We start from the raw sequence: 17,488 nt of genomic DNA on the forward strand, positions 1-17,488 counted from the left end.
GCAGCCGGGGCGGGCTGAGACTCCAGCGTGGGGACCCCAGAGCCCCCGGCAAGTGCGTCAGGTTCACCTTCGTGATGAAGGTGCCATGGCCCCAGTCACGGCCACGCACGCCCCACCGCTGAGACCAGCGAGTGGGCAGGGCAGGCTCCCCTCCCCCGCCGCCGCGCCCCCCCCTGCCCGCCCCCTGTGTGGCCAACAGTGGGGGTCAGAGGACAGGGGAGACACTAGCCCCTGTCCCGCCCCAGTCCAAAGGGCCTGCAGCCCACGGATGGCTTTTCTCAGTTCGGGTTTTCGTTTGGGGGCCACGCCCGGCAAACACTCAGGGTTCCTCCTGGCTGCTCTCTGGGATCATTCCTGGTGGGCTATAGGGACCACGTGGGGTGTCAGGGACTGAACCCGGGCAGGCAGCGTGCAAGGCCAGCACCTCCCCCACCTCCATCAAGCAGGCGGGCTCTAGCTGCCCCTCCCAGGTGGGCTTCCAGGGGCGGGGGCAGAGAGATGCCTCTCCTGGGAGCGTCCCTGCGCTGACACCCCCCAGGCCTTCCTGCCCCTGGCTGCCGGCAGGAAGGGCCACGAGCCCCGTGTGCTGGTTTTAACGAGGCCCTGGGTTCTCGGGGTGATCATGCCCCAGTCTGCCTCCTCCGAGCCGCGTCTCGTACTGCCTCGGGCGTGCCCACACACAGACAAGAACCTTCTGGAACAGGGCGGCTGCAGTTCCCCGCCAGACCACGGGGGGTGCGGGGAGCGCGGGGTGGGGTGGGGGGACTCCGGGTCAGCCCCTCATTGTGGGGGCCGCAGGGTCCCTGGGGCGAGGCTGCAGAGGGGACAACTGGGAGGCCCCAGCCCGCTCCAACCTCTGACCCCGGTTCCCTCCTGACCCCTGCTCCAATTCCACTTTCGCCCATTGGCTCTGGCCGGGCTGGGCAGCAGCCCTGGCCGAGCCGCACCGCAGGCCACTGGGAGCCTGCTGGACCTGGGTCTGCGTCCAGCAGTCGCAACCTCACTTCCAACACGCACTCAGACCAGAGCTTTCCGCTGCCTGGTCACCCCTCAGCCAGCCCAGCGCCGCTGCAGGGGACACTGGTGGGCCTGCACCCCCAGCTGGGCTCCCCCACGCGTGACCCGCAGGCCAGCCGCCCGCTTGGAGCTTCTGCCCGGCAGGAGGCGCGAGTGGCCCGGCTCGAGGCGCGTGGGGGCCTCTCTGAGACCAGCCGCACCCCCAGGAACTGGCACCTGCCCGCCCCTCCCGGCCCGGGTCAGGCCTCCCGCTGCCCGCGGGCCGCTTCCTGCGTACTCCAAGCTCCGGTTGCTGTCCTCTGAGCCCCCATCCCATTTCTCGGAGCCCACGGACTCTTCTGAATGGCCCCTTTGTGGCGGAGAGTGGGCGGCACCCCTGCTCTCCTGGAGGGCCAGACACAATCAGACATACAGTTTCCAGGAAAAGAGGAAACGGCCCCTCACTGTTTCTTTGCATGCAAATGCCGGGAATCCCACCTGGCTGGGCGCGAAGGGGCCATACTGGCCGCCGTGACAGGCCACCGCTGGCTCTGGCCACACCCGCTGACCCGCTCCCGCCTGGCAGGGTGGTTTGGGCGGTTCTGGGGTACCATGCTCAGGGCCAGCTGGTCCAGAGGTCCAGAATCTGGGCAGTGGCCTCAGTGTGGGGTAGGGGTGTTGCTGCCCTGGGCTCCCCGAGGACCCTGTTCTTTCTCAGGGGAGCTGGCGGGGGGAATCAGCGGGACCCAGGCCTGACAGCTCCCTGGAGGACATCGGCCTCCACCTCAGCCCCCTGCATTTCTGACTGGGACGAGAGTGCATGAGCTCCGGGGACACGGTTTCGCGCCTGGCCTGGGCTCGTGGGGAGACTGGACCTGCCAGCTCAGCTCAGGGTGAAGATTCCGGCTTCAGGGGTTCAGGGGCTTGAGAACCTTCCAGAAGAGTAGGCGCCCGTCCCTCTAAGTGAAAGCTTTATGAGAGGACGGTCCTGAGAAGCTGGGGCAGGGGTCTGCGTTCCCGAGGGCCGGGGAGCGAGCTGCGAGGGGAGAGGAGGGGCAGCCGGCAGCCACTTGCCGACCAGGAGGCCCGGGCAGCCAAAGGAGGTCAGGCTGGCAGCTGCTCCAGAAAGGGGCGAAGTTCTTAATTGCTGTTTTGGAAACTTAATTGCTCTGGGCAGGAGCGGGCGGGAGGCCCAGGCACAGCTGCGGGGCCATGTGCTCGAGCATGGCCACTGGGCAGGGTGCAAGGACGCGGGCCCGGGCGGGAGCGTGGGCACATGCAGCTGCCTCTGCGGACGGACGGCAGCCTCGGGCAGGGTCCAGGGCTGGTCCCTGCCCAGCAGACGCTTGGGCCTGTGCCCCCGCCCCCCGGCCCCCGGCTTCCTTCCAACTGACCACCCGCTCACTCACGTGCGTCCAGTCCCCCTGATGGCCCTGCGGCTGCCTGCTGCACAGGCCTCCCTGGTGCCGGGGATGGCATGGCCAGGTGGCCATGGCTCAGACGGGATGGACACGGCACCAGGAGATGCCCCATGGACGCGCGTTCCCGTAGCAGCCTGGGCGGGCCAAGCTACAAGGAAGGACATATGGCTATGTCCAAGGGACACTGCCCGGGCTGCCTGCTGGGTGCTGTGCTACGGCCTGGTGGGACCCCCACCCCGGGCTCCGGTACACCGGCTTCTCTCTGGGGCACAGCACGGGGCCAGGGCAAAGCCTGGGCAAGCGAGTTCCCAGCTGGGTGGCAGCCAGGCAGGGCAGGGGCCACGATTGTGGGTGTGATGGCCCCTCAGGGGCCCTAAGCCCCAACTCCAACTCCCCACACGCCCCAGGCTGGGAGACCTCAGACTCTACTGAAGCAGCATGTAGGGGCCTGGCAGGAGCCGCGCCCTTCTGGAATCTTCTGCCTGGTCCGACCTTTGCAAGCAGCAGGATGCCGGCAGCCAGAGTCCAGCCCTCTGGCTCATCCCCCAGTGGGGTGGACCCCCATCCATCGCAGGGGCTTGGGAGCATATCAGTGACAGACTTTTCTTTGAAAAGAACAAAGAGCAAGTATCAGCGCCTACAAAGAGCAAGTATCAGCTCCCTGTTATCAAGGCCTGTTGGCCCCTTTGTTATCTGTGTTATCGATATGTTAACATCAGGGACAGCATTACCATTACTGTTAGAGGCACATCTGGCTGACTGGGGGGGGGGGGCGCCACTCCCCCCCAAAGCCTCTCACAATCGAGGAATTTTTCGGCAAAGCCCAGGGTCAGGGTGCAGGACCTAGGAATCTGGGTGTTCCCAGCGGCCAGGAATTCGAAAGAATGTAGGTATTCTGGGGGGTGCATGCTGACTCAGGCCCTCAGACCCGCTGCGTCATGGGAGGCCTTATCGAGCCCGCTCCCCGCCCCTCTGGGAGCCTGGCACGTAGGCCCGGGGACATTTCCATCCCTCTCCAGGCGGGCCCTGCCCCAGCTGGGCTCGGGAACCCGGGACTCTACTCACCATTTCCAAAACAGGACTCTAAAAACCCTGAATCACGCCGTTTACCCCCAAGTGACCTAAGGCACCAAGTGACTCAATGAGAAATTAGATGACGGCCTCGCTGCCCGGCCCCAGCCTCTTGGACCCGGCCGCTGCGGCGTGGACCGGGAAAGTTCCACCTGCTGGCCTCAGGTCAGCGAGGAGGCCGCCGTGAGTCCCACGTGGAAGGAGAGTCCCCCCAAAGCTTCTCTGGGCTGTCCCCCCCTTCCCCCGGAAGGCAGAGCACTCAGCGCAGGGCGGCTGGCTCTGCCCCTGCCCCTTCGCCAGACCTTTCACTTCCTCCCCCCAGCTCGGGGGTGTGGGAGGACCTGAGGAGGGAACGACACTGGCTCTGAGCATGAGCCGTGGCCCCAGCATCCCTTAGGACATCCAGCCCAGCTGCCCAGGGCTCGCCACATCCTGGTCCCTGTCCCTGGGAGAGGGGAGGGGAGCTGAAGGTCACGTCCCCCGGAGGCGCCCTGGGAAGATCCTGGGAACTGAACTCCTCCAGGGCGAGACGTCGCCCACCCACGCCCAGCCCGTCCATCCCCAGCACACTCAGGCCTGGAGTGTCTCCAGCCCACGGCACCCGGGTGCTGAGACTTCCGGGACGGGAAGGGCTAAAGTTTCATCTGGAAGCAAGGAGGGCCTCGGCCCAGACCCCTGAGGAAGGCCTTGACCCAGACCCCCGGGGCAGGGATGGGTGGGTGTGGGCAGCGAGTGGGCACTTTCGGCACAGTCCAGAGGGATGGGCCCACAAGCAGCTGAGGGGTGGCTCGGGGAGAGGTGAGCAGAGCCCGGGGCAACCTCTGACTTCTGCAGCTGGAGCATGGCCAGTGCATTGGGGCCCCCAGACGTGTCCCGGACCCCCAGGGCCCCGTTGCCCTGCACAGGAGGGGCTGGGCAACCAACAGGCCCTCTGGGAAGTTCTGAGCCCTGAGCAAAGCCACAGTGATCACTGGTGCTGCCGCCCAGGCTGTACGCTTGGGGAACGTCTGAGGGGTGGGCGGCCACGGGGACCCACTCACCCACAGCTGTCAGAGAGAAGAGAGCCATTGGCACGGGTGGGGGGGATGCCACGGGGGCTCTGGGAGGTGCTTCTCACACCTGATGGGATACAAGCCTAAGCCACGACCAACCATGCCAGGCCACGAGGACCCTCACCCGAGCCAGTCAGACAGGACCCGTGCCCCAGCCACGCCCGAGCCACGGAGCAGCCAACACACAAGCCACGGCTGATCCGCACGGGAACCATGCCCCAGCCACGCCTGAACCATGGAGGAGCCACGCCCCAGCCACGCAGGAAGCACACATGCGCCACACCAAGCCACGCAGGACCCTCGCCAGCCACGTTTCATGCCACGGAGAAGTCACACACCAACATACACGGGCCACCCTGAGCCCCACAGGGGCTAGAGCGTGAGGAACCCCTCTGACCGCAGAACCAGGGGCAGGACCCAGATGGACTGTCCCAGGAGGGACAGTGGTGGGAGAGAGCCTGCACTGACCCTGCCCACCTGCCCAGTGTCCTACAGGACACAGCGACTGGGAGCAGAGACGCCATGTCCCAGGGCAGCCAAGGCTAGTGGCACGGACTCCCGGGCTCCCTTCACTGGTGCTCCAGCTCGCTGAGCCCACAGGCTCTGCAGGCGGGCTGAGAAGGCCCCCGGGGGGAAGGGGCCCTGGGAGCGTGTGGCACCCTCATTCCTGCCGACTACTGCCCCAACCACTGCTCTCCTCACACAGCTCAGGTCTGGCTGGCTGGGCCGAAGGTGCCAAAGGCCCTGCCAAGGCCAGGACGAGCTAGGCCTGGCCCCTGCATCCTCCCGGGCCGGCCTGACCGAGGGGCCATGGCCCGGCAGGCTGTGGGCACTGGTAGGACTCGGGGGAACAGACAGAGGTGGGCGGACGGGCTTTCGGACAGAGCTGGTGAATCCCCTGGAGGCTGTCGGGATTCCGTCTTTATTTCAGGAAACACACTCACTGCCACCCCGCAGCACTCGGAGGAGCAGAGACTTGAGACAACTAGCGGGGTATGGAGAAGCGTCTGGCCCCTACGGCAGCCAGAGGAGCATGGGCTGGGCGCCGAGGCGCAGGGACTCACTACAACGAATCTGATCCTGAAACAAAGGATGCAGCCGGAGCGGCAGGAAAGCGGGAGGGAGTTTCCCTGGCTGTGGCCAACCTAGGTTCAATCCCTGACATCCTCTAGGAGTTATTTCTGAGTGCAGAGCCAGGAACTCCTGAGCGTTGCTGGGTGTGGTCCAAAACCCCAAAATAAAGTAAAATAAAATTAAAAAAAAGAAAAAGAAAAATAACTGAAAAAGCCCAAGGAGAAAAGGCTTTCTGGGTGGCACATGGGTCCATGCAGAGCCATGGTGCTGCAGGGGTGGTGCTTGGGTCACCCTGGCCAACACCCACGTCTGGGCCCTCATCTCGGCTCACGCCCGCTTCTTGGAGGACTTCAGACAGAAATAACTGTGCTCTTAGCTTCTTAAGGAAGGAATTTCTGGATTAAAAAAATATTCAAGAGTTAGCATGCCTAATCTAACTTCCTTCCCCCTCTGGGCTCAAGCCGGTCATTTATTGCTAGAACTTAAAATTCCAATCAGGTGAGAATCAGATAAGGCCTGCTCTCCTGGCTGAGAACAAAGCGAGCTCATTCGAGGGCCAGGCTGCAGGCCGAGAGCCCAGGCCTGTGGGAGGGGCTGTACACAGCCCAGGGTGGGCGCCCCAGAACCTTCCGAGGCACTAGCACGTGGTCCTCATGACCCTAGAGGATGTACCCGGTGTCTGCAGGCCTGGTGGTGCATGTTGGCCTGTGGGGACTCGCAGAATGCCCCGGGCCCAGCTGCTTCTGCGCAGGAAGGCGGGAGTCAGGGCCAGGAGCTCTGGGAACCAGGGGCGACCCCCGAGCTCAGGCCACGGGAAGACAGCGAGGGACGCTGATCCCCAAAGGACCCCGCACCCGACCCCCACCTGCTGCGGGAAACCAGGACATGCATGCTCCATGGGGACGCACATGCCCACCGCCGGGCGGGGAGGGAACCTCACAGGATGAAGGAAGGAAACGGGGAGCTGGGAAGAACTGCAGCTGGTCTGATGAGCACGATTACGGGAGTACAGGGCCCCCTGCCCCGAGGACAGTGGACAGGGCCATTTGAACCCAGAGCAGAGCGCACAGGCACCCGCCGGCCCGCTCTGTGCTGGAGGAAGCTGACTGGACGTCAGGGCTCCATCACCGGCTCCTCGGACCGCGCTTCTGTCCAGAGGGTCCTTCCCCGGGTGTCCCGCTAGAACCACCAGCAGACAAAGGTATTTGCTCTGGGGCAGTTTAAGCGAGCACCGTGCGGGTGACTTAATGAGAAACGCACCCATTCCCCCAACCTCTGCCATCCTGATGCTCGTATCACACACAGGAACGGATGTCCGCACACACTGGCAAGCGATTTGGCGATTTCAGACCATTTCTGGTTCATACTTCTTGTTTTGCAACGGGAAGGGGAGGGTGGCCCAGGAAACTGATGACTAAGGCGAAGGAAATCCTGTCTGTGCTTGGATTGTCTTGGAGGGGCGCACGGGTGGGGCGGGGGGGGGGAAGCGCAGACAGGGTGGGCAGCGGGAAGGAAGGTGGCCAGAGAGACGCGCGGCCGAGCTGGCCCTCCCGCACCTTGGACTTTGTCACAGTGAAGATTCTACCAAATAAGGGAGAAAGGGAAGGGGCGCCTCTCCCGGGAACATTCCTGCTGGAACTTTCCCTCGGCCATCTGGTGGCGTGTTGGCCTTAGGTGCCTGGGGGAGGGTTGGGGGCTCAGCTGGGAGCAGGGAAACGGACAGCTTTGCTCCCACCAGAAAGACGGTTTCTCCCAACCCCTCCCATCTCTCCTCTCAGCTCAGACCCAGCGACCGCTACTTCTCATCTGGCTGCTCTGCGGGGCAGGTCCGCGTGCAGCACGGGTGTGTCCTCCGACACACGTCTGTCTCTGGGCCTCTACTGTCTGTCCTCTGCACCTCTTGCCTGTCTCCCCTACAGCAGACCATCACGTCTGTATACCTGCCTCCCTCATTATCTGCCCACGTCTGACCTTCTACTTGTACAACCCATCCATCCACGTCACCTATCCACATATCCATCCTCCATCCATCCATCCATCCATCCATCCATCCATCCACCCAACCACCCACCTACCCATCCATTGTCCATCATACATCATACAGCCCATTCTCAGCCACCAGCCAGCACCTTGCCACGAGCACGGATCCGTGTCCACGCTGACACGCATCTTACATGCATGTGTTTGGAGGCCAATGGGGCCCAGGTGGGGAGGGGGCTCCCCAAAGAAGCTGTGGGCTCCCCTATCAACTGAGTACTTCTAGAGGCTTCCAGAAGCTTCCTCTCTCACCACCAAAGAGCCCTGGCATGCACCTCCCACCACACCCTCTGCCCTTGGTAAGGGGGCCCGCGGGGTGGGGGTGTCTCTGCTTCCAGGCTCTGCTCTGCCTGGCTGAGCACCAACCCCCTCCAGAGACACTGGCCTGTGGGGGCTGTGGGAACTGCCCCCTCCACCATCACCCATAGACACCAGCCCCCTGAAACCTCCCTGGCATCTCTCGTGCCCTCTCTCCGCCTGGGCTTGGTCCCAGGTCCTGTCAGGCACTCCTCTCCACGCAGCCCTGCTGGCCGGGCAGGGGGCAGGGTCTCTCCCTGTGCTCTGCGCTGCCCCTCCCAGGCCCGGCTCTGCCCTTCCACAGCCCCAGGGTTGGCAACTGAGGCCTGGGGGCACCTGGATGGGTCAGGGATTCCAGGGCCCTCAGCTGATTTAGGGGGTCAGTCCTGGGAGTGGACGCGGGTGCTCAGGACGGCTCCCACTGAGTCACTAGTGACCCCTGTCCCCCACCAGCCGGTGGCCTGCATATTTGATCTCGAGGATTGCCTTTGTTCTCCGGAATGTTCTTCCTCCCAGAGCCGCACAGGCCTGGCCTGGCCCTTAGATCTCCAAGGCCACTGCCTGCTCTGGAGATGAGTCACAGGCCCCGGCAGCAGTGACCACTTTCAAGTCGCAGGAAGGCGGGAGCAGGAGGCCTGGACCCTTCCCTGGTGTGGTCCAGCCGTGGGCCTGCCCCCTGAGCCACACAGAACTGGGTGCACAGGCGACCCCCCCATATCCGCTCACCACTGCCAGCCCCCCTCCTTCCCAAGGGGCACCGCCCGACCTACGGCCTGCTGCAGCAGGGCTGGTCAACCTAATGCCCAGGAAGGCTTTTTTGACGGAGCCACAGAGCTGGTGCCCCTAAGTCCCAAGCCCCGGACACTGCTGTCCCCTTCCCCCCCAGGCACCCCCAAAGCCCCAACTCTGTGCCCCTCTGGGAGGGGAACCCTAAGAGCTGGGTGGGGACAGGTCGGCTCTGAGACAAGGTCCAGCCTCCAGCCCAGGGGGGCCCACAGGACCTTGCCCACGGTGGGCCACAGGGGAAGCCTGGGTTGCATGCGTCCCTCTGACAGCCTGCCATCCTGCATGTGGGCAGGGGGCTCTCTCCCGGCTGTGCTGGGCCAGCCATACTCACGCCTCTCTTGGCCAGCCCACCCCTGCCCGTGGGGCCCCTGGGCCACAGCTCAGCCTAGAGGGGACTGCAGACTCCTCACAGCCCAGGGTGCCACTGCGGAAGGACATGGGTCAGCTTGGAAGAAGCCCCCCTCCTCCCGCCAGCGCTGACCCCCGGAGCCAGCGGGGAGTCAGCTGGGCCCACCGGCTTGTCACGGACAAGCCAGGCAGGGAGATAGGCAGGCTCTAGAGCCTGGGGAAGAGGCATCCGCAAGGGGCCTGCGGTCAGCATCCCCATACTGGGCGGTGACAGCCAGGTGCTGACACTTCTGAGGGGCGGATGTCTGGGAAGGATGCGTGTGACCCATCCAGGTACGGGCTTGGGGGAGCTGCGCCCTCAGTCCCTGACTGCAGTGTGGAGCCTAGGGGTGGGGCTCCACCCAGGGACTACGGGACCGAGACCATGGACCACGAAACTGAAACCACGGGTCATGGGACTGAGACCACGAACCACGGACTGAGACTATGGACCATAGGACTGAAATCACGGACCACAAGATTGAAACCACGAACCACAGGACTGAGAAAATGGACTGTGGGACTGAGACCACGGACCACGGGACTGAGACCATGGACCACGGGGCATTGACACCACAGGCCACGGACACTGAGACCATGGGCCACGGGGACTAAAACCACAGGCCACGGGGTCTGAGACCACACACACACACCATGGGAAATTGTGACCACGGACCACAGGGGACTGAGGCCACGGGGGACAGGGACCACAGTGGGGGACAGGGACCACAGCCCATGTGGACTATGTCCAGGGCCCTCCTGGTTGGTGTGTCATCTTGATGAGACCCCGGTCACCCCTGCAAGGGTCAGTCCCAGATAAGACTTGTTCTCCTTGGGACGGTACCCTCTGGGATTGCGAGAGCAGGACACAGACAGGGGAGACGCCCGCCCACGCTTGTCACCCCTGCTGCTCCCTGGGCACTGCACCCCCCCACACCAGTCCCGCCCACATTTCCGTCCTAGACCCCAGAGCCACAGGCCAGCTCAGAGGGCGACTCCCTATCCTCTGCCTTGGGACAGACCCAGGTGACTTGAAGGCCTGGGGAGTCTGGGCAAAGCTCCCAGTGCCCCCTGGCTCCCGACCGTCCTGGAGCAGAAGGCAGAGCCCGCGAGCCCCTTTCCAGGCCTTTCCAGGCCAGCTCTTCTGAGGCCGACTCCCGCCTCTAGGCCCCGCGGCCCGCCACTTCCACAGGAAAACAACAGAAGTCAATTCCCCGCCGACACAGGCTTCCGGTCACCCTCCCTCTGTGCTCTCTGCCTGGCACGGGCACCCCCACACCCAGCACCCGGGTTGGTGTTCAAGGGGGAAGACCTGGAGGTGTGTGCGCACACCCTCACCTGTGGGGACCCGCCCAGAACCGCATTCCACCGTGTGGGTCTCCGGGTGCTGCCCCGGGCAGGACTGGCCTGAGCGACCCCCAACAACCGGCGGGTGTGGCCCTGAGCCCACACAAGTGCTGGCAGGGGTCTCCTCGGGCCCAACGCCCAGCCCCATGCACCCATCCCACCTCTCAGGCGAAAGCCCCAAGGAACTGTCCTGGACAGCACCTGGACAGGCACCTGGACCCCTGGCTGCCTTCCGAGGCCACCCGCTGGCAGCTTGGCCGGGCTCCAGCTCAGGAACCCTCGCCTGGAGCAATGTTTGGCATCACAGCTCCCCTGCGCCGGGACAGCGGGCAGGCCGGGCAGCTGAGGGCCATCGGGTGGGGGTGGGGCGGGCAGGTCCCGGGGCCGCCAGCCTTCCCGAAGCAGCTCAGGTGCCCGGCCAGGGCTGCCCGCCGGCGATTCCGCCCCTGCCACCCGCCCCGGGGCCTCTTGGGGACTGGCGAAAGAGCCCGCACGGGCCGGCAAGGGAGGACTCACCGCCAGGACGCTCGGGGCCAGCAGTCCCACGGTCACGGCCAGCAGCAGCCACCTAGACGGGAGAGGGGGGAAGCGCGGGTGAGCGGGACCCGCCGGGCGACCCCCCACCCCAGCTCCCCGGGGTCGCGGGCCGGGGCAGTGCTCACCTCGGCGGGCCCATCCGGGCCGGGGCTCCGCGGCGCATGGTTCCCGGTCCGCGCTCTCCCTGCGGGCCGAGGGACAAAGCGGCTGAGCCCGGCGCGCCCCGCCTGGCCCGGGCGTCCCCCGTGGAGACGCGCCGGGACCGGGGCGCGCCCGAGGACCCGCTCCCGGGCCGCGCCCGCCCGCCCGCGCCCGCGCGGCGCGCCTCGGGGTGCCCTCACCTCCGGGTGGGCAGCGGGGGCGCGTCCTGGGCGCGGGGCGCGGCGCGGAGCCGGGCGGCCACTGTGCGGGCCCGCGCGCTCCCGCCGCTCTTAGCCTGGGCCGGGCCCACCCCCCGGACGCCGCCCGCCCGCCCGCGCGCGCGAGGGGAGGGGGCAGCGCCAACAAATTGGCGAGCTCGGCCCGCCGCGCTCGAGTCGCCGCCGCTCCCCGCCGCGCCCCGGACGGCGCGAGCCCCCGCGCCCGCCGCCGCCCGCCCGCCCGCCCTGCCCAGCCATGGGGCCCCGCGCCGGCGTGTGGCTGCTGCTGCCCGCGCTCCTGCTGGCCCGCGCCGCCGCCAAGGTGAGTCCCGCGCCCTTTGTCCCGCGCCCGGCCAGGTGCGCCCCGGACCCCGCGCGCCGCGCGCCCCGGCCCGGCTCTTTGTTGCGGGCCGGCCGGGGGCGACGGGGCGGGGGGGACCCGGGGGACCCCCGGGGCGGGCGCGCGCGCGCTCGGGGGCCTCTCGGCCGGCTGGTCCGGCGCCTTCACCTGCCCCCCGTGCCCAGCGCGGCCCCCGCCCGCCCCGCGCGTGCGGCCCCGGGCCCCCCGGACCCCGCCTGGGCGCAGCGGCGCCGGGCCCTCCGCCTGGACACCGCCGCGGCGCCGCTTTCCCACGACTGCCCCGGGCCAAACGCTCCAGCGCCCAAGTGGACTCTTTGGAGAGGCGCTTGGAAAAGCGGCCGCCCTCTCGGCGGCGGCCGGTGGGGAACGTCCCTGCCCCGCGCGCAAGTGGAACCACATTTCTGTTCGAGGGCGACCAAAATGAAACCGCGCCGCATTGTTCTGTGGACAAGCTGTTTTCCTAGTTTTCATTTCCCCTGGCCCTGCGCCTCCGGAAAGAGGATGGAGCTGGGACGCCGGGACAGCGCCCGGCCGCGGCTGACCTGGTCCAGCTCCGCGCCCCCTTGCTCCGGGCGGGCAGCCCCGCGCAGAGCTCAGTCAAGCTGGTCGTGGGTCGGGGCCCGCGCCAGACCCGGGGCGCCCCCGCGTCCCCACCCTCGGTGCCCACCACCCCTCTGTCCAGAGTGATTCTGCCTCCTGCCCTTCCCCACCTACCGCCCCCCCCTCCCCGGGGGCCTCGTTACTTCTCCCCAGGGAGAATGCACCCCTTCCACTTCGCGGGGGCATAAATGATTAACTCTTGCCGGCCAGAATAAACTGGCCATCCGCACACATGTCTGTTGGAGCAGCCGACTTGGCCCCTGCCTGCTCCCACGACTAATGATTACACTGGCCACTAAGTTCAGACGCTCTCCCCCGTCTCGCCAAGCACCTCGGCTATTTAAACACTCGTCCGCGGCGAGGACAAAATACTTTCAAGGGGACACTTCAGAACTCTTTATTTAGGGCCGAGATGTTAACCAAAATATTTAACGCTTCCAAGGAGGCATTGCCAAGGCCCTGGGCGGACACGGAACGTTGTGTGGGCCCTGGAACCTCTCTGAACTCGGTTTTCCCAGTGATGCTCTTAGCAGCAGAGTGGAGAGTGCCCCGAGAGTGGTTTTTCCCAAGCCAGGACCTCCCGGCCTAGCCGGCGCTCCTGTTCCTGCCTGGGGCCAGGTAGTGCTGCCCAGTGGGTCTGAGTCTCCCTCCCACCCTTGCCCCCAAAGCCCAAGTGCTTCCCGGGGTCCCTTGGCTCAGCCCTGTGCTGGGGCGGGGTGGGGGATTGGTTCAGCAGAGCCCGAGCGGGCATCTGGCACCGCTGGCCGACACTGTTTTTCCAGGGCATCTGTGACTTATGGTGTCCAGGGAAATCCATGGCAAGAATAACTGGCTAATTGTCCACGTTTATCTCCCCTCCATTCCCTCCGCAACATTTTTGCCTCCCTCCCCCCTCATTGGGCTGTGAGGTATGTGGGGAAGCTGGAGTCGCCTCGGTACTGATCCAAGTGAAGGACGGTCCCGTCTCTCATCCAGCCTGGCCCTGGCCTCCCTGGAATTCGGGGGTCGGTCCCCCTAGCCCTCCTGCTGGGAATCGTGGGAACACATTTCTGGGTGGTTTCGCAGCCGCTGGGCAGGGGGGGCGGTGGGGGGCGGTTTGGGCGTGGCCGCGGCTGGAGGGGTCCTGCTCACCGTCAGGGCCTCAAGGCTGTGGATTCTCCTGGGTCTCAGAGCGGCCTGTCCCTAGTCAGCCACCCCCCCCCCCCCCCACCGTGGCTGCCGCCACCCAGGGCTGAATGAATGAATGGATGGGTGGACGGGTGGACGGGTGGACGGCTTCCTCCTGCCCTCTTGCTGGTCTCTGGGCCTCCCTCTGCTGTCCCCGGGACCCTGAGTGCCCGCTCTCCCTGGGTGGGGCAGCGGGTGTGCCGTGGGTCTCCCCGCACTGCGGGCGTGGCCTCGGCACTGAGGCCCCTCTCCGGCTTCCCCTGCCCTCCGCGTGACTACAGAGCTGGCCAGACCAGATGGGGGCCTCCTCCTGGGACTCTCCTCTCGATGGCCACAGTGAGCAGCATGTTCTGGGAACGGTTGCCAGGGCCCCCCAGTGTCCTCCGACCCATCTTTCTGTCCTGCACCCTGAGCAGTGTCTTGTCTGTGTCCTGTGTCAGGTGCCCGTCACGTCACGTCATGTCAGAGCTGCTGTCCTGTGAGGGGCTCAGTCTGGGTTGGGGGGGGAGCGGGAAGGGAAGGGGAGGCGGCCAGGCGGGCAAATGTCCTGCCGTCTTGGAACCCAAGAGGGCTGTTTGCGGAGCAAGCTAAATTCCCATGTGCTCTTTCAGGACCCCTGGCACCCAAGGTCACTCAAGGACCTTGCAGAAATCCAGGGGCCCTTGCATTTAAGGCGGATCCCGATCCCCCCACCCCGGGACCTGGGTGCCTCTGCCTTGGTGGCTGCCCTTCTCTCTGGGAGCAGGGGGAAACCGAGGCGCAGGCCAGGAGACATGCCCAGCTCGGTGGCGCCCCCTGGCAGCGGTGCTCGGGGCCCCCCTCCCCGGGGGCTGGCCCCAGGAATGCGAGAGCCAGTTAGGCATTAACGGGACCGTCTGCTCATTTCTTGGAATTGCCAGGGATGATCAGCAGAGCACCTCGGTTCTGAGCTGACGAGTCAGGGCTGGGGCGACCCCCCCCCTCAGCGGGTGGCCGCCTGCCCCCACCCCGCCTCTGTTGGTGGCTCAGGGTTTCACAAGGGGTAGGGGAGCCAGGAAATGACTTGGCTGGGCCTGGGGGGCTCCGGGGAGTCTCCGGGGCCGGGGCCGACAGACACAGAAGGGATTAAGCTCATTAGAACGTCTCCCCGCAGGTTGGGTATTCTGGGTTCCTGGGGGGGCGGGGTAGAATCTAGCAACAATGGAAACCCTAAAATAATTCCGTCGGAGCATTGTTCTTCCTGCCATTATTCAGCGGCCACCGAGAAATGTCCACGGGGAACAATGCAGAGGACATATTCCTGCCATTCTCAGGCACGCCGTGGGGGCAGGGCTGGCCCCTTCACTTGGCCGTGCCGGCCAGTTGTGAGCGCCCGGCCCGCTCCGCGTGGCTCCCGGCCTGCAGCCTTCTGTCGGACCTGGGAGATGGGTCCCCGGGAGCCGGGCGCCCTCCAGACCAGGCCTGGTGCTCCCGCGCTGTGCTCAGCCTGTCCCTCCCACCTCCACGTCCACGCTCCCTCCTGGCCTGGGGCTGTGCCCTGCTCCTGTCCTGTCCCCCTGCATCCCGGGGCGCCCCGCAGCCCCAGCGCCCGCGTGCCCAGTGTCCTTGGCAGCGTGGATCCAGCCCGTGGAGGAGTTTTGCGGGCAGGCCCCTCACTCGTGGGCAGCCCCTCGTTGCCATACCCCAGCCCCCCCCCCAAGTGTTATGTGTGGGTGGTTTTTTTTTTCTTTTTGGGTCACACCCGGCGATGCACAGGGGTTACTCCTGGCTTTGCACTCAGGAATGACTCCTGGCGGTGCTCGGGGGACCATATGGGATGCTGGGAATTGAACCCGGGTCAGCCGCGTGCAAGGCAAACGCCCTACCCACTGTGCTATTGCTCCAGCCCCGTGTGTGGGTGGTTTTAGGTGAAGGGACATCGGTCTGACTTCTGGGGTCAGGGCAGACCCCTCCTCCCTCCTCCTTGGTGTCCTCCGCCAGGCAGGGGCCATCTTTTTATTTATTTATTTATTTATTTATTTATTATCTATTGCTTTTGGGGCTGCACCCAGCAGTGCTCAGGGCAGACTCTCGACTCTGCGCTCAGGAATCGCTCCTGGCTGTGCTGGGGGGGAACCCTCTGGCATCCCCTGCCAGGCGGATACCCTCCCGCTGTCCTGTGGCTCTGGGTGTGGCCCTGGGTTCTGTGCCCAGGTGTGGCTGTGTGCATGGAGCCTGGTGAAATGGGCCCCTCCCCACGGGCTGCTGTCCTGTCCCCTGCCTCAGTGCCTCAGAGGGACCGGGGTGCTGTCACCCAGCCCGGAGTGTGTCTGCGTCCAGGCACGGCCGGCCGGGTGCAGGGGCGCTTTGGTTCTCTTGGTCCACGCCAAGACATAGCTGTTGGGTCTGGAGGGATGAGTTTCCTTTCGCAGGAGCTGACTGGCATGTACCCGCGCCCTGCCTTGCTGCCTCCCGTGTCGGGCGGTGAGGAGTGACCTGGGCCTGCAGCGTCCCCTGCAGCACTTTGGGGTGCCCCAGCGCCCCCCGTCCCTGCCCTGCTGGTCTCATGCTCATTAGTCTCAGGTTGCAACGCTGCGCCGCCCAGAGCTCATCCTTCCCGCCCTTCCTGCCGCCGGGGCAATGTCCAGGGGGCTCCATTGTCCCTCAGAGCCCCACACCCCAGCCCCTTGACAGAGATAATCGCGATGCTGCGGCTCAGAGAGGACTCAAGGAGGAATGGTGTGTCCACCCCAGCCACCGCCAGCCACTGTCCAGGTGATTCCACAAGGCCCATTCCATTGTTCAGGTGATTCCATAGGGCCCGTGTCTATTGTCCTGGTGGTTCTACAAGGCCGGGCCATTATCTAGGTGATTCATTCCATAAGGCCCGTGTCCACTGTCCTCATGATTCCATAAGGCCCGTATCCATTGTTCTGGTGGGTCTATAAGGCCGGGCCATTGTTCAGGTGATTCCATAAGGCCCGGGTCCATTGTTCTGATGGTTCTACAAGGCCGAGCTATTGTCCAGGTAATTCCATAAGGCCCGTATCCATTGTTCTGGCAGTTGCACAAGACCGGGCCATTGCCCTGCTGGTTCTGTTAAGCCCATGTCCATTGTTCAGGTGGTTCCACAAAGCCCGAGTCCACTGTGCCCTGGCAATCGTGAGATGCCAGACTTTCCTTTGCTTCAAATGTCCCACTGGGTGGGGTGCCTGAGGCAGGGGACGTCGTGTGCCCAGGTTGACGGTCCCGTGTGAGGGTCCCAGCAGCCCCTGGTGGAGGCTGGTGTGGTGTGTGAGCGGTGCAGGGTCGGGGGAGCCATGGGGGAGGACAAAGGTGTCCCTCCTGGTTTGGTTTAGAGCCCGGTCCATGATCCCCAGACTAAACACGGTGGGAAGCGTACACAGAGCCGGACCTCCTGTAAACAGTTTATTCCGTGCCGCTCACCCCAGCACAGCCTGCTCAGAGACATGTGCGCCTCAGAGCTTCCCGGGGGCCCCAACGCCCGGCCTGTGTCCGAGCCGGGGGTCTATGGGCTGGACCCTTCGAGCTCTGATTATTCTTGGGCCTGGGCTCTGTTGGAGGTTCGCAGTGGCCGTCCTTTCGCCAGTAAGGCCTCTACAGGGCGGGGCCGTTTTTTTTCTGCTCAACCATAGTAGAGGACAGGGCAGCGGGGAGCCAGGGTGATGGGCCACCGGCCCGACCCTCCAGGCTTGGCCCGTCCACTGCACCGTGTTCAGCCCCTCCTGGGGGACGTGTTGGCGGTGACCCTCGGTCCCTTGAGGGGTGCCTGTTGCTCTGTCACCTGAGAGGCGTCAGAGTCGCCAGCCCACCCTGACACGGGCCCAGGACGCTCCTCCCGGCCATCCAACCTTGACATGCCACTTGGGGCTAGGCCTGCCCTGCTTTGGGGTTCAGGTGACCGTCCCTCTCTCCCCACGCTGTGCTCATGCCGTCGCTCCTGCCGGCTTCCTGCAGGGAACAGCGTTCCCCATGGGGTCAGGACCCAGATCTGTTGTATCCCGGGAACCTCTGCTT

At 65.3% G+C, this 17,488-nt stretch overlaps 2 protein-coding genes across 2 annotated transcripts in view; one reads left to right on the top strand and one right to left on the bottom strand.

Annotated features, from left to right (window-relative positions):
* The window catches only part of COL4A2 (collagen type IV alpha 2 chain), a 68,568-nt gene extending 57,206 nt beyond the window's left edge, over nt 1-11,362 (bottom strand). The window contains exons 1-3 of the mRNA XM_056109684.1: nt 11,347-11,362; nt 11,131-11,189; nt 10,985-11,036 (exon numbers count right to left, since the gene is read on the bottom strand). Of these exons, the coding sequence (XP_055965659.1) occupies nt 10,985-11,036; nt 11,131-11,168 (90 nt within the window). The 5' untranslated portion in view covers nt 11,169-11,189; nt 11,347-11,362. The remainder of the gene's footprint in view (nt 1-10,984; nt 11,037-11,130; nt 11,190-11,346) is intronic.
* Nucleotides 11,363-11,385: 23 nt separating this feature from the next.
* COL4A1 (collagen type IV alpha 1 chain) overlaps nt 11,386-17,488 on the top strand; it is a 69,749-nt gene continuing 63,646 nt past the window's right edge. Inside the window, exon 1 of the mRNA XM_056109686.1 lies at nt 11,386-11,686. Coding sequence (XP_055965661.1) covers nt 11,621-11,686 — 66 coding nt within the window. The 5' untranslated portion in view covers nt 11,386-11,620. The remainder of the gene's footprint in view (nt 11,687-17,488) is intronic.

The sequence above is a fragment of the Sorex fumeus genome, unplaced genomic scaffold, assembly GCF_029834395.1.
Source record: "Sorex fumeus unplaced genomic scaffold, SorFum_2.1 ptg000008l, whole genome shotgun sequence".
NCBI classification, from domain to species: domain Eukaryota; kingdom Metazoa; phylum Chordata; class Mammalia; order Eulipotyphla; family Soricidae; genus Sorex; species Sorex fumeus.